The sequence below is a fragment of the Nannospalax galili genome, unplaced genomic scaffold, assembly GCF_000622305.1.
Source record: "Nannospalax galili isolate Female #2095 unplaced genomic scaffold, S.galili_v1.0 scaffold1023, whole genome shotgun sequence".
NCBI lineage: Eukaryota > Metazoa > Chordata > Mammalia > Rodentia > Spalacidae > Nannospalax > Nannospalax galili.
In genome coordinates this window covers 756,887-773,225 of record NW_008349234.1, presented here as the reverse complement: position 1 = coordinate 773,225, position 16,339 = coordinate 756,887, and the positions used below count along the sequence as shown (strand labels likewise).

General features: G+C 40.6%; 1 protein-coding gene across 6 annotated transcripts in view; it reads left to right on the top strand.

Annotated features, from left to right (window-relative positions):
- Map3k3 (mitogen-activated protein kinase kinase kinase 3) overlaps positions 1-16,339 on the top strand; it is an 83,118-nt gene that overhangs the window by 18,034 nt on the left and 48,745 nt on the right. For all 6 annotated transcript variants that reach the window (XM_008846599.2, XM_029570158.1, XM_008846597.3 and 3 more), the window contains one exon: positions 10,852-10,892. In XM_008846599.2, the coding sequence (XP_008844821.1) occupies positions 10,852-10,892 (41 nt within the window). The remainder of the gene's footprint in view (positions 1-10,851; positions 10,893-16,339) is intronic.

Below are 16,339 nucleotides of genomic sequence, written 5' to 3'. Positions count from 1 at the left end.
GATGGGGGGGGGGTTGACAACAAATTATATGCTTGAAGATATGCAGTGATTTGTTGGTAGATTTATGCCTTCTATATAGGTCATGAAACTCTACACTTTGAGATAAGGTTATTAATGGGAATCATCTTGAAGATTGTATTCTTAGGGGAATGTAAAGCTGAAAAATTAACATGACTGTTTAAAAACTTAAGCTCGCTGGGCATGGTGGTATACACCTTTAATACCAGCACTTTGGAAGGAGAGTCAGGTGAACCTCTGTAAGGTTGAGGCAAGCCTGGTCTACATAGTGAGTTCCAGGCCAGCTGGGGCTACAGGGAGACCCTGTCTCAAAAAGACAAAAATATATTTAAAAAAAACAAAAAACAAAAAAAACTTACGCACATAAAATAAAGCAGGATCAGTGGTTAAGAGCACTGACTGCTCTTGCAGAGGACCCAGGTTCAAGTCCCAGCACCCACATGGCAGCTAAGAACTATCCATAACTCCAGTTCCAGGGGAATTTAGTACCCTCCTCTGATCTTTGTGGGCATTGCCTGACAAAAATAAAAATAATAAAAAATGAAATAAAGTAAAATAAACCATAAAAAGTTAAGCTCAAGGGCCGGAGATAGCTCAGCTCAGTTGATAGAATACATGAGACCCTTGGTTCAATTCCCAGCACTGGAAAAAAAAAAAAAAAAAAAAAAACAACCCACATACACCCACATAATTGAAGCTCAAGGTTTTATGCTAATATTATATAAAATGGCAATAAAACCATCAGAATACATTTTCCTTTAATAAAGTCACGGTTGTAGAATGGTTTCTGTTGAGAAATGTAGATGTTTCTGATCAGGAAAATTATTCCTTAGCAAAATTCTGAAAACAAAGAGAAATTGGGTGAGACAGGTGTAGAGACTATGCATGGGGGGTGATGTGTTTACAGGTTAATGTGATGAAGAGAGCCTGACAGTGTTAATAATTTAACATAGACCCTTACAACTTACGGAGTAAGTTATTATTATTATTATTAGTATTAGTATTAGTATTAGTATTAGTATTATTTTGTTATAATGACTTAGGCTTGAGATACCATAAAATAGTTTTTTCATTACCATTTCTTCTGCCAGAAGGTCCATGTTTAGGAGGAGTGGAGAATGAAAAATGAAAACCTAATTTAAGTGGCTGAGAAGCCAAATTATACTAAGAAATGTCAAATTAGGAAAAAGGTTTGAACTACAGAGTTGCAGCTAAAGGTAATCAAGTATTTTTTAAAAAGTATTTTTTGTTATTTTTATTTTATGTATATGAGTGTATTGCCTGCATGTAGGTAAGTGCACCCGTGTTGTGCAGTGCTGGACAGAAGAGGCTGTTGGATCCCCTGAAACTGGAGTTATGGACAGTTGTTAGCTGCCATGTGGATGCTGGGATTCAAACCCAGGTCTAGGTCTTCTGCAAGAACAACCAGTGTTTTTAACTGCTGAGCCATCTCTCCAGCCCCAAGTAATCAAGTATTGACTGGAGGGAAAGGTTGTTTATTCAAGGGTAGAGTGGTGTTGCCAGAAGCAAATGGCCCTTTAGTGTGAGAATAGCAATGCCAAATTGGGATTGGCAATAGTGTCCTGAGGCTCCAGTTTGGCACAGCAAGAGAAGCCAGAAGAGCTGGGTGTTTTGACAGAATTGTTTGGGACTGAGGCCTAGAAGAACTAGAAAACCTAATTCAGATCTCTGTTTGGCAGGACTTTAGACATCCGCTTCCCTAAGTAAACAAGCTTGGTAACTAATTGAAAAAGAGAATATATTTGAATACAGATAGGCATTTCTGAGTAACTATGGAAGTTATGGGCAGTGAGGTGCTCAGCTGTGAATTATTTGGAGATAGGTCTGTGGTTTTTGTAATTTCCCTTCTGTACATTAGGTCCCTGGAAGCCAAGATCATAGCTATAGCTGAGTGAACAGCTTTGATGTATGACATATCCTAGGTGAAACTGGGCCTGTGGATGTCTTTGTCGTCCATGTTGTACATCTTTTCAGCTCTTATCCAGTCACAGTGCATTATTAACGGGTGCTAGTTCTTTACAGAGTTGACAGCTTAGTGTAGTGAAAAAAGCCCTGGCCTAGGAGGAGTCACAAAGTTGTTTGTTAATCATCTATTGACACCGTGTTTTATACTTTGCAGAGTGCATTCTATGACAACAGTTAATAATGTCAACAATTCTATATAGAAATATATATTTATATATAAAATATATATCAGGCGGGGCTGGAGAGATGGCTCAGTGGTTAAGAACACTGATTGTTCTTGCAGAAGACCTGGGTTCGAATCCCAGAACCCGCATGGCAGCTAACAACTGTCTGTAACTCCAGTCGCAGGAGATCCAACAGCCTCTTCTGACCTCCACAGGCAATGCACTACATGGGTGCACTTATCTACATGCAGGCAATACACACATACACGTAAAATAAAAATAATAGGGGGCTGGAGAGATGGCTCGGCGGTTAAGAGCAATGGTTGTTCTTGCAGAAGACCTGGGTTTGAATCCCAGCACCCACATGGCAGCTAACAACTGTCTATAACTCCAGTCCCAGGCGATCCGATGGCTTCTTCTGACCTCTGCGGGCATTGCACGACACGGGCGCACTTACCTACATGCAGGCAATACACGCATATACATTAAAAAAAAAAGAGAAAATAATGAATAAAATTTAAAAATAATAAAAATTTAAAAAATACATACATATATATATATATATCAGGCTTATAGAGCTTTTACACAAATATATGAAGTAGAGCCAGGTAACAGGTAATAAACACAGGTTTATTGATTTCTAGTCAACTATAATTTTACTGACTATAACTCAATCTTTGTGAACTTTGGTTTTTTTCCATTTGGAATAAAGACATATTTAATACCTGCTATATCTGCTTCTTAAGATTTTTGTAAGATCATAGACTGTTTTGCATGTTGTAAAAATGTAAAGTTGTAGTGATTATATCACTTCTTTTATGTTCTAGCACTGTGGAGATGAGCTTTGGGGAAACTCAACTTCTAACCAGATCTGTACTTTTTGTTGTAGAACTAAAAGGGTTAAGATTTTTCTGCTATTGTTGGATTGTTATTGCTATCTGATTGATGGTCTTTTTCCAACTTCTGAATCTAGCCCAATTTTTGAAAAATCCCATTGGAAGAAGAAATAGAATCCTTATTCCCATGAATTCCTGTTTCTCTTGGCTATTATCTTACCTATGCTTGCATTGATTCCAAGGTCAGGATCTGAGTCTTCAGCTGTTCACTAGTGGGCACTTCTTAGAGGAAAGGCTGCTTTCTTCATGGGAGGTACAAGGAGGGCAAGACCTTGGCTGTCTAATCTGGATAAAGAGAGTTCTCCTTGTAAGACCAGAGATTGTCCTTTTTTTTTTTTTTTTTTTTTTTACTGTGGTAGACCTGGCTCTTCACTCTTCAGAACTTCCTTTCTCTTTCAGAGATTATTGATAAGGTAGGCTGGCCAGTTTGAAAATAAGATATACAGCAACATATAAGCCTAAAATTAATTTTTTTTTTTTGGTCTTTTTGAGACAGAGTTGCCTTGTAGTCCTAGCTGTCCTGGAACTCACTATGTAGACCAGGCTGGCCTGGAACTCAGAGATCTGCCTGCCTCTGTCTCCTGAGTGCTGGGATTAAAGGCGTGCACCACCATGCCCAGCTCCAAAAATTAATTTTTTTAAATTTATTTTATGTGTATGAATGTTATGCTTCCATGTATGTAAGTGCACCTATGTCATGCATTGCCTGCAGAGGTCAGAAGAGAGTGTCAGAATCCCTAGAACCGGAGTTAGATGGTTGTTAGCCACCATGTGGGTGCTGGGATTCAAACCCAGATCTTCTGCAAGAGCAACCAGTGCTCTTAATCGCTGAGCTGTCTCTCTGGCCCCTAAAATTAATTTTTAAGATAAATTTTTAATCATCTCATCTCATCGCATATGACTCCCCTGAGTCACATTTGTAAATAAAAATTTTTACTTGTTCTTTGCTTTTTATTTATTTATCTTTGGCAAAAGAAGGACTCTGGTTCCAAATGTGTGAGGAAATGCTAAAAATATACAGCAAATGTAGGAAGAAGGAGCAGCATGGCATCAGAGAGTGTTAGAGATGATGACTGACTGAGGCCTTTTGCCAGGTCAAATTAGTTGACAGCATTTACTTAATAAACACTGAGTTTTTGGATTCTTAGAGCCCTTTTGGATTGCATGTGCAGACTTGAGAAGGTCATTCTGCTTACGTTTGTAATTATCTGTTTATGCTTGTTGTTCCTGCTAAGCTTGAACTTGTTCAGCTTTGAGGCTTGCCCTCTGTACTCTTGAGCATAGCTCTATCACTTTCCCTTTACCAGTTGACTTTGGTGGATAGGGGACTTAAATTTGCCTAAACCTGAATTTGTTTTACAGATTTATTCTATATTTAGTTATGTGTGCCTGTGTGTTGGTGTGTGCATATGAGTGCCCAGAACCTCCTGGAACTGGAGTTACAGTGGTTGGGGCTTGTCCAACATAGGTGCTGGGAACCAAAGTTGGGGCCTCTGGAAGAGCAGTATGCACTCTAATCACCAAGCCATCTGTCTAGCCCATGGTTTTTATTTTTATTGTTGTTGTTGTTTCTGGAGACAGGCTCTCATAAAGCCCAGTCTTGCTTGGACACTGTGTAGCCAAGGATGATCCTCCTGCCTCTACCTCCCAAATGGTAGGATTATAAGCATGTGGTTCTACACCCAGTTTTGTGGTACCACAGATCCAACCCAAGGCCTTGTGCGTGCTAGGCAGGCAGGCAGGCATTCTACCAACTGAGCTATACCACCAGACTGAATATTTGTACTGGAATTTTTTTCCTCAGTAGTTGTGCCACCTTTCCAGTTAGTTCAATGTATGTCTATAATCAGTCTACCTAGAAAACATCCCCAAGGGAGAGGGAAAGGAGGAAAAGAAGATGGACGTGGTGGCACATACTTGTAATCCTAGCATTCAGGCGAAGCAAGAGGATCACTATATGTTTGAGGCTAGCCTGGTTTGTATACTGAGTTTCAGGCCAGACAAGGCTATAGAGAGAGACCTTGTCTTGGAAAAAAAATGTGTGTGTGGGGGGGGAAGGGGGTTGGGAAGAAGAGAGGGATTATAGCAAGATGCAAGATAATGGCTGTATATGATTGTTACAGAGAGTGAGTGCTATCAGAAGCAGGAAAGTGAAAAGTATGAGCTTGGGTCATAGGAGTTATGGAGTGATTTCAGATATAAAGGTTGTATAAAAGTTTAGTTTGATGAAGTGAAAAAAAATAACAATCAGGAAGCAGATGATTAAAGACCTGGGGGAAGAAATATGGCATGTTTCAGGAAATAGGGTGCACACTGATCTGGCCGGAGAACAGGGTTTCTTAGAAACAGGTAATGTGAAATAGTTAGATAACTGACGGATCCTGAGTTCCAGAGGGCTTCAAGTGATAGCCAATAATTTAGACTTTCTTCCACGGGTCGGGAGTATCACAGATTATTATTATTTTTTGAACAAGGAAGGGACATGGTGAAAGAGGTAGTTAGGATGGTTAGAATTGTAGAGAAATGTAGAGTGGGTAGGATAAAAAATAGAGTGGGGTGGAAGAAGGGATCTAAGAAGGACATAGATGACTTTCAGAATCCAGGACTAAGGGCAAAGGGTCTCAATGATGGTGACATCTGGAAAAAGGGGAAACAGAGTCTCAATGTTGAAGGCCTTTGAAGAGAGAATGAGGGGAAGGAAGGAAAAGATCAAAAGATCATAGAGGTTTATGCATGCGTAGATGAGAGACCAGTAGTATAAATTTTTGAATTAATGACACAGAAGGGCTATGTGGCTAGGGTTAGAGTCTTTACCTAGTATGTGTGAAATCTTGGGTTTGCCCTCTAGGAAAAAACAAAAGAAACAAACAAAAACAAATAAAAATAGTGATATTGAGAAGGGAGACTAGTTTAAGAGGGTAGTTGATGTAGACACATAAGGGCTAGGTTAAGTTTGGAATTGCAGTGGGGAAAACAATGTGTAGATGTGTGAATTTTGATTTTTACAGGTTCACAATTCCTCATGTTTTGAAATAATAAGAATTCTGCAATCTTAAAGGGATTTCGTTTTTTTATAGGCTGCAGACTCGTTTGACAACACAAACCTTGTATCTATTAACAAATCCCAAATCTCAGGACTTAACATGGTATGACCAGTAAGAGGGGGAAGACAGTTTCCTCCATAATCACTTCACTCATGTTGAGGTAGGCAGTCTGTCTTGGAACATGCCCCAACCAGGGAGGAGTGTAGAACTCAATTCTGTCCCCAGCTGTTGATCAGAACTAGGCACAAAGCCCCAAACTAACTTCAGGAAATGCAACAGAGTTCAGGAAATAACTTGTTATCATTCTGCCTTGACTGTAGGTCCCCTTTCCCCTGTGAGTTGGGGAGGCATCATGTGCTATACAGAATACGTTAACTCCTAAATACACACATTCCAGACACTTTTGGCCCTGAGTGTTTTGGCTGAAGTTGACTTTTATTATCATTTATTGAGAATTTATATATCAGGTACCATTCTAATCTTGTTACTCAATTATATAATTTAATTTTTTGATATGTCGAGCTATTAAATAATGTCATCATTCTTACTATAGATGAGGAAACTGAGTTGTAGGGAGTGCAGGGTCTCACAGCTAGGAAACTGTAGAGCCAGGACTTAAAGCAGACAATTTGACTCCAGTGCTATTTTTTAAAAAATTTATTGTGTGTGTGGGAGGGGGTGTTATGTGTGTGTACACGTGTAGATGTGGAGGTCAGAGGGAGTTGGTTCTTACCTACCATGTAAGTCCTAGAGATCAAACTTGGATCCCTTAGCCTTAGTGGCAAGTGCCTTTACCCTCTGAACCATCTCACTGGCCCCCCAGTGCTACATTCTTAACTACATATCTGCTTCAAATCATGGTGGCCAGATGAAGCTTTGTTTATAGATCTGGGTACACACAGAGATTTGAGAATCTTCTATTTAGAGGTTGACTGAAGAGGGGGAGGTATTGAGAAGAGCAGAAAGCCACAAGTCAAAAGCCTGTGTGGTCACATACTGGGGGAAGGTTAGGGGAGAGGCCATGAAGATGAGGAACCAGCTAAGAAGCAGAAGTGGTTAGAATGCTGGCAGGTTCCCTGGCTGAGACAAAGTTACAGGAGTCAGAGGAGACTTGGCCACCACTAGGAAATGCCTCAGAGAAATCAAGGAGAATGATCAAGGAGTTGAATACAGTCACTTTTATCTGGACCTTCCTTATTCATGGCTTATTATTTGGGAATTTGGTAGACTCGAGCATACCATGACATCAGAAAAGCTCTTTTTTTGAAAGACAGGGTCTCCCTGCAGCCCCAGCTGGCCTGGAACCCATTATGTAGACCAGGCTGGCCTTGAACTCACTGAGATCCACTTCCCTCTGCCTCCCGAGTGCTGGGATTAAAGGTGTGTACCACCAAGCTTGGCTTAAGTTTTTTTTTTCTTTGAGACAGAATTTCATTATGGCTGACCTGGAACTCTCTGTGTAGACCAGGCTGACCTCAGACTCACAGAGATCTGCCTGCCTTTGCCTCCTGAGTGTTGAGATCAAAGGAGTATACCACCATGCCCGGCAGAAAAGACATCTTCTTACATACAGTTGTATGTCATGGACTTGGTTATGTTTCAGTAGGAGTGATTTGGGGTAAACACAAAGATTTGATTCCCTTTCTAAGTGTAGAGCAGTGCTTGAGTTATGGCCCATCATGAAATAGATTTAGTTCCTTCAGTCTTGTAGAGGGACTGAGGACATATAGGTACATCTGAAAATGTGTTCTAGTTTAAGAAGAACTTTTTTTTTTTTTTTTTGGTTTTTTTCGGGGTCTTCCTATAGCCCCAGCTGTCCTAGAACTCATTATGTGGACCAGGCTGGCCTTGAACTCATAGAGATCCACCTGCCTCTGCCTCCCTAGTACTGGGATTAAAGGTATGCGCCCACCACTCCCGGCTGAACTGCTTCATTTTGGGGGGGTGGCCTTTTTGAGACAGGGTTTCCCTGTAGCTCCAGCTGTCCTGGAACTCACTATGTAGACCAGGCTGGCCTTGAATTTACAGAGCTCTGCCTGCCTCTGCCTCCCCGAGTGCTGGGATTAAAGGCGTGTACCACCACGCCCGGCTAAACTGCTATTTTTTAAATAATAAAAATATTATTATTATTATTATTATTAATATTTTTTTGGTCTTTTTGAGACAGGGTCTTCCTGTAGCCCCAGCTGTCCTGGATTCACTATGGAGACCAGGCTGGCCTCGAACTCACAGAGCTCTGCCTGCCTCTGCCTCCCTAGTGCTGGGATTAAAGGCTTGTGCCACCACGCCCAACCCCAACATAATTTTTCTTAAGCATTTAAAAAAATTTTTAATAACTACATGATTAGAAGAAGCATTTCACTACAGCTTTAACATATTCAGTAACACACTCCAGAGCAAGAGTACATCTCTTTCACAAGTGGGTGCAAGTTTCTAGGTTCACAGTTGAGTTAATACAGTTATACAATATTGAACTCAGTATAAGCCCTGTAAGACAAAATTGAATGAGTTTTTAACCTTTAAAAAAGATCTCCATTTCATTTTAGAATATATTGTTCCTTGCAGAAAGACTCTTTGTTTTTGCTACTAACACTGAGATGTTGGTGCATGCATCTCTAATATGTATGTAACTGATTATTACTAGTCATAATCAGTTGCACTTGGTCCTTGGCGCCTATGTATGTCTATAAAGTCACTGGGTAGATTTCAGTGGTAATGTTTATCACCTCTACTAATTAGCATGTCATAAATTTCCATGCTTTTTCCTCAAATATACACTTTTTAAATTTGTTGATTTGTGTGTGTGTGTGTGTGTGTGAGTATCACACAGAACATCCCAAACCATGTGTGTGTGTGTGTGTGTGTGTGTGTGTGTGTGTGTGTGTGTGTGTGTGTACCAAACCATCTTATTCAACTATACACCCACTTCCCAGATGGCACCCTCCCATAGCCTCCCTCCCCCCACTAGAGCCCTTATTCTCTGATATCCCTGCTACTGACTGCTGTGTTGCCAGCACTGCAGCCATTCCCCACTACTTGCCCTTCTGGTGAATCTAGTCAGCTTATATGGAGGTCTTTGTTTTAGAAGGGTCAGCTGTTCCTCATCTAGCAGCAATCAGTTGTCAATATTCCTTTAGATAAGATTGGGGTTTACTGTTCATTTTCCCAGTTCTGTGCTGGGTTATACTATCTGGGAGTCCCTTTGGCCACTCTGGCCAACAACTCAAAAGAAGGTATCTCCTATCTGGCATTGTTGCTTGTTATGTAGCCTTTAGCTCAAAAATATTTTTTTATGATGTAATTTCACATATGAAATCTCTTTGGGAGCCTCAGTAATTTCATAGTATATATTAGGACCAATGTTCCAATTCAGTGTGTTAGAAGGGAATTCTAATCTCTTAATCCCTTGGGAAAAGGAAATTCTTTATGTATACTTCCTACCTTTCAAACTTCCTTTTCTGCCATGTTGTCTGACTTCTGTTTTCCTTTTCTTTAGATACCTGAAGCCCTCTTCTTTCTTCTAAACCATAGTTTATTAAATTTGTCTTTCTCAGTATAATTTTTATTCTTTGACTATGAGCTATTTCTTTCCTTCATCTATTATTTACTGATTTCCTGACAATCTTTTCCTCTATGCCTGATGTTTTCTTCTATAACGTCTCTTTCCTTTTCTTGTCATTTTCAGACTCCTTCAAGTTGTTTGTAAATAGCCAGCTTACTTTTTCTTGCTGATATTTACACTGTTTGGGCTTTAAATTCATTCCTCCATTTAACAAATGTTATTAAGCACAAATATATTGTGCTGTTTCCTTGCTTGGCACTGGGGATACAGAAACTAGATAAACATGATCTTCGCCCTTCCAAAGTTTATAGGCTACCTAGGATGTTCACTTTTGATAAAATAGAGACAATGTTTAGGATTATTTGTCAAGTTCCTTCTTTACCCCAGCTGGGGTAACCTTTGGAGGATTGTGTAAAGTCAATGATAAAAGTAACAACAGCAGCCATAGAAGCAAAAATCATTTATTGCATGCAGGTCAGATATTTTACTAACATTATCTCATTTAGTTTTTTGTTTTGGTTTAGTTTGGGTTTTTTTGGTTTTTTTTTTTTTTTTTTTTTTTGGTCTTTTTGAGACAGGGTCTTCCTGTAGCCCCAGCTGGCCTGGAACTCACTATGTAGACCAGACTGGCCTTGAATTCACAGAGCTCTGCCTGCCTCTGCCTCCCAAGTGCTGGAACTACAAGCATGCACCACCATGCCCAGTCTATCTCATTTAGTGTTTATAGCAACTCTATATGATATGTTTAGCTCCATTCTGCAGATGTGAAAATGGAGACACGTGGAGGATAAGTAACTTACTTTAGTCTATAGCTAGAAAGCAGCAGGAAGATTTCTTTTTTCTGTTTAGTCCCATCAGCTGAGAAGGAAATATCAGGAGGTGATATGGTAAAGAAATTCCAGGGTTAGTTGTAGAAATCTAGAGCTATTATGTGAGGACATAGCAATCAAGTTGGAGTGACCACTTAGAAGAAATCTTGTTACAAGAGTTTTGTTGCCTCTGCTATTAGAACTGGAAATTGTGACACATTAGAAAATAATGGTCTTTCTGAGTGGAGAAACTGGAGCAGGAGCCATTAGGTGTTTAATTAATGGTAATGTTTGCCTAATGCCTAGAGGACTACCCATGCTTACTGGAAACTTCAGAGAACACTCTAACTTCTCTGTTATTCCTTTTGGCAGAGTGACGTCAGAATCAAGTTTGAGTACAATGGGGAGAGGCGGTAAGTTGCCTTCTAATCAGTAGTTGTGTTCATATATGCTGAAGTCCTCAGAACACCTCAAGCTCAAGAAACTACCTCTGTCATGATCCCTGTAGGGTTACTGTCTGGGGAATGGGATTGATTGGGCTTAAAGGAGAGGATTTTCATGACCTTGTCTTGGCCTACCAGTTGAACTTTACTTCTGGTTTTAGAATTAGAAGTCATTTCAAGGCCTGGCGTGGTGGCGCACGCCTTTAACCCCAGCACTTGGGAGCCAGAGGCAGGCGGATCTCTGTGAGTTCAAGGCCAGCCTGGTCTACATAGTAAGTTCCAGGCCAGCTGGGGCTACAGGGAGACCCTGTCTCAAAAAAACAAACAAACAAACAAACAAAAAAAAAGTCATTTCAACTGCTGATGTTTTATTTTGCTACTGTGTGATCTGTCATTTTACTAAGGGAGGAGTTGAGGGCTCCAGCCCTACTCAGAGTCATGGCTTCTAGACAACCAGTAATGCCAGATGTGGTCATTAAAGAGTAGTCAGAATACAATTGTGACATAGTGCCATTACTATCCCTTGTAGAGCAGCCCTAATTTTTGTCTAAATTAAGGGCCAAGTTGGAAGGTTCTTGATGATATGTCCAGGTCATAGAAAGCTATATCAAGTCCATCAGTTTTAAAATACTTTGCAGCCAGGCGTGATAGCACACGCCTTTAGTCCCAGCACTTGGGAGGCAGAGGCAGGTGGATCTCTGTGAGTTCAAGGCCAACCTGGTCTACATAGTGAGTTCCAGGATAGCTGGGGCTGCAGGGAGACCCTATCTCAAAAAGAATGAAACAAAACAAAACAAAAAATACTTCATATCCTTTGAAATGAAAAACATGGAGCTTTTCAGTTTGTATACTGAATCTTACCTTAGGGAGTTGAGAGTAATGTTACAGCACTTTTCTCCATTGTATTTTAGATATCGTTTTGTGAAAAACCAAGGTAGAAATTCTCAGGGGAGAAAAATGTAACTGTTTTGTTCTCTGTTGTGGAGTATTTAGGACCCTGTGTGTTTTGTGTGTGGCCTCTGTATACCCAAATGTGCCTTTCAGGTTTTTGTTCGTTTGTTTGTTTTTTAGACAGCATCCCCAACTGGCCTGGAATTCACTATGTGGACCAGGCTGGCCTCGATCTCACAGAGATCACCTGCCTCTGCCTCCCAAGTGCTGGGGTTAAAGGTCTGCACCACCACGCCTGGTATCTTTCAGTATTTTTTTACCCCGCTCTGCTTCTCTCTCTTATTCTTTTCCTCCTTTCTTTTGTGTATTTGAATGGGTAAGCAACATGGCCACAAGAAAGTCTTCTTACTTTAAGAATCTTGCCACAGTGCCCTAGTACCTCCATTCTTTATTCTGAGAGCTTTCTATAGCCGGTGCTTTAACTCACTTTGAAGCTAGCTCCAGAGGAGATAGATGACTGCTGCTTTCCTTTTAAAAAGATCCATTCACAAGCCTGCAAGGCCGAATGAGGTTGCCTTGTGAGACACTGTGGAAACTATGGTCTGCAGAGCTAGGGTCCTGCTGCTCCTGTGTTGGCTCCAGGCTAGGTAAGCCTGGAGGAAGGGAGAGCTGAGCTCTGTCCCCAGCTCTCAGCCCATGTCCTGTCAGAAGTAAGGAAGTTAAGTTAGTTGCCACTTCATCATTGATATTTTTTAGTTTCTGACCTCACTGGGTTTTGTAGGGATGACCAAATTTGAAGCACCAGAGAGTTTTCAGTAGATTTGGAATCAAAAGCTCAGTTGTGTTGGAACTTAATTATGCAGTTATGGTCTCCTGAATTCCTTGTTCCCAGAGTGGTGTGCATTTTCAGTGAGTGAACTTAAACTGTGAAAGTATATGTGTTTGGTTTTGGAGAAGCTGCCAGATTGAAACCACAAATATTTAAGGTGGTCAGGCTGGAATGGCCTTCTGAAGCCCTGAGCTACAGAATGCTGGTGTCAATGTTTTGAAAGCTTTATGTTCTGTATTTATGGAGCTGTTTTCAGGAACCATGGCATTTCACTGTTGTGTACTATGTATAGAGTTGAAGGCTTGAGTAAGTTGGTATCAAAAAACAAGTTTAAACTACTCTGTGCTAGGCAGCTCTAGTTTCATGTATTTCATGTCTCAAGAATTTATAGAGTGTCATTGTGGACTTTGTTTACTTTTTACAGGGAATAAGATATTGTCTTTCTAAATGTGGACCCTTGTAGAATTAGAATCTACAGAAAGGTAAAAGAAGTAGTGACTTTCACCTTTGTCTGTACCAGGTATCCATTCTCATGGGTGGATGTTCTCTGTTAGACCATTCTCCCTCTTAGGAGGACAGAGAGGAAGACTGTAACTCAGGACCTGTTTCCTTCTGAGAACCTTAATAGTAGGATAATGGTTGGGATAGTGGGCCATGATGTTAGATCTCTTTTTGAAGCACTGACCTAAAATGTCTGTTAGTGTGATGGTAGCAGCTTAGGTCTTATTGACTCTGGAAAGTCCTGGTTTCTGATCTTGATCTGACTTTGAAAAAGTTTAGGGTGTTTGAATGTCTCATAGCCAAGACAAGGATAATTTAATCTCTGAGCTTGATTGCTTTCCAGTACTGCAGTAGGGACATCTGAGGGGACTTCTGGTATTTTATGGAGAAAGATTGGCTCCTTTTGAACTGTTGTTAAGTCCCCAATGAGGGGTATGATTTACTATTTATCATTCATGGAGAGCATTTCTTTCCAAAGGCTCCAGATAGTACCTCTATCTAGCTTATCTAGCTTGGGAGAGTTGATTATATCTGTGTTGTTTAGTGCAGTACCAACAAGCCACATGAAACTAGTGAGCACTTGCTATGTATGTGGCTAATGAAACTAAGGAACCAATTTAAAAGAGACATTTATTTTATGTGTATGGGTGTTTGCCTGCATATATGCATGCAGAGGCCAGGAGAGGACATAGGTACTCCTGGAACTGGAGTTACAAACAGTTGTGAGCTGCCATATAGGTACTGGGAACTAACCCTGGGGTCCTTTGTATAAAGAACAATTTTTCTTAACCACTGAGCTATCTCTCCAGCCCCCCAATTTGTAATGTATTTTAATTTAAAATTTTAGTAGTCACTGTGGCTAGTGGCTGCATATTGAATAACAATTCTAGATAAGGAAGGCTCTTTATAGTGCTCTTTGATTTGAGCCAACCTAGTACAGAAAACCATTAAAGAAATTGGTTAGATTTTATTAAAACCCACTGGCTTAGAGCCTTCTTTCTTGTGGGTTTTTGCTTCTTCCTCTGGTTACACCACTTCCCATGCTGGAGGGGTTGTTAAGATGTGAAAAGCCTTCTTTCTGTTAGCATGAAAGAAGGCACGAAGTAGAGATAGAGAGCAAGTGGTTGAGTGCTGCTGCTGGGCCACTAGCGATTTGTCCTGCCTCAGCACTGAGGGTTAGGTTGTTCTTAATATGCATTTTTCAGTCATATCTACTATCTTTTCATGTTTGTACTAGCCTTTCATAACTTTCTTTAAATTGTTTCAACTTTTATCTCTGAATGCATTTTTGTTTGTTTTGGGGGTTGGGTTGAATTGTTCTCTTTTTTTTTTTCTTTTCATCTTTTTTGGGGGGGGTAGGAGGCCAAGGGTATAGGGATTGATATAAACAAGGTCTCGTTATATAACCCAGGCAGGCCTTGCACTCACAGTGTATCCTAGGACTCAGGATCCTCCTGCCTCAGTCTACTAAATGCGGAGATTATAGACATGCACCACCAATCCTAGCTTCTATGAGTTTTTTCACTATTTGTTTTTTAATTGATGGTTTAATTTTGTTTCATTGGTGGTTTATTTTTGTCATCAGAAGTTTGGTTTTTTGTTTGTTTGTTTTGTTTTGGGTTTTTTTTTTTTTTACCTTTTGAGGCAGGGTCTCCCTGTAGCCCCAGCTGGCCTGAAACTCACTATGTAGACCACGCTGGCCTTAAACTCGAAGAGATCTATCTGCCTCCACCTCTAGAGTTGCTGGGATTAAAGGTGTGTGCACCATGCCTGGCTTCTTTTTAAGATAGGGTCTCATTATGTAATCCTGGCTGATTTGGAACTCACTGTGTAGACCAGGCTAGCCTTGAACTCACAGAGATCTGCCTGCCTCTGCCTCTTAGAGTGCTGGGATTAAAGGCATGTACCACCATGCCCATCAAAAGTTTAAATTTTCATTATCAAGTTTGTCATCTTTGCCTGGGGATAAAGCTAAGTGGTAGAGCAGTTGCCCAGCAAGCACAAGGCAATGGGTTTGATCCCCAACACTGCACCCCCGTAGTCTACTTCTTATGTAGTCTGCTTTTCTTTGTTATGTGTAGAAAGGCTTTCTTTACTCTTAAGATTTCCCTTTTTAAATATTTATTATTTATTTTTTCACATGTATGAATGTACTGCCTGCACGTATATAAGTGCACACATGTTGTGTAATTGTGTCATGCAATAGTTGTTTATTTTTTTGTGTGTATTAATTTTTTACCTGCATGAATATAAGTTTACCATATGCATGCAGTGCCCACAGAGGCCCAAGAGGGCCTCGGATACCCGGAACTGGAGTTAAGGACGTTTGTTAGCTGCCATATGGGTGCTAGGAACTGAACCTAAGTCCTCTGCAAGAGCAGCCAGTGCTCTTAATTGCTGAGCCATCTCTTCAACTTCCCACCCCTCTTTTTTGAGACAAGATCTCCCTGGGGATAAAGCTAAGTGGTAGAACAGTTGCCCAGCAAGCACAGTTGCCCATAATGATCTTAAATTCCAAGGTTCAAGTATTCCTTCTGCCTTAGCCTTCCAAGCATTGGAGCTATGTATGCACACAACTAAGCCTAGTCAAGATTTTTTTTTTTTGGTCTTTTTTTGAGACAGGGTCTCCCTATAGCCCCAGTTGGCTATGTAGACCAGGCTGGCCTTGAACTCACAGAGATCCACCTGCTTCTGTCTCCCGAGTGCTGGGATTAAAGGCCTGTGCTACCACACCCAGCTTTTTTTTTGTCTTTTTGAGACAGGGTCTCCCTATAGCCCCAGTTGGCCTGGAACTCGCTATGTAGACCAGGCTGGTCTTGAACTAACAGAGATCTGCCTGCCTCTGCTTCCTGAGTACTGAGATTAAAGGCGTGCACTACCATGCCCATTGATCTTTTTTTTAAGAACAAAAAAAAATTACATTTATTTATTTGTGTTTATGCATCTGTGTTTATATGTGTGGGTATATGCATGCCACAGCATAGGTGTGGTCAGAGGAGAACTTTTGGGACTTGGTTCTTTCCTTTCACCAAGTAGCTACCAGGGATTGAATTTAGGCCATCAGGCTTGTCTTGAAGTGCCTATATCCACTAAGCCACCTTGCTGACCCTCAAGGTATTTTTTTAATCCTGTATTTCCTTTTATACGTGTTTTGGGGTGTGTATGTGTGTATGTGTGTGTGTGTGTGTGTGTGTGT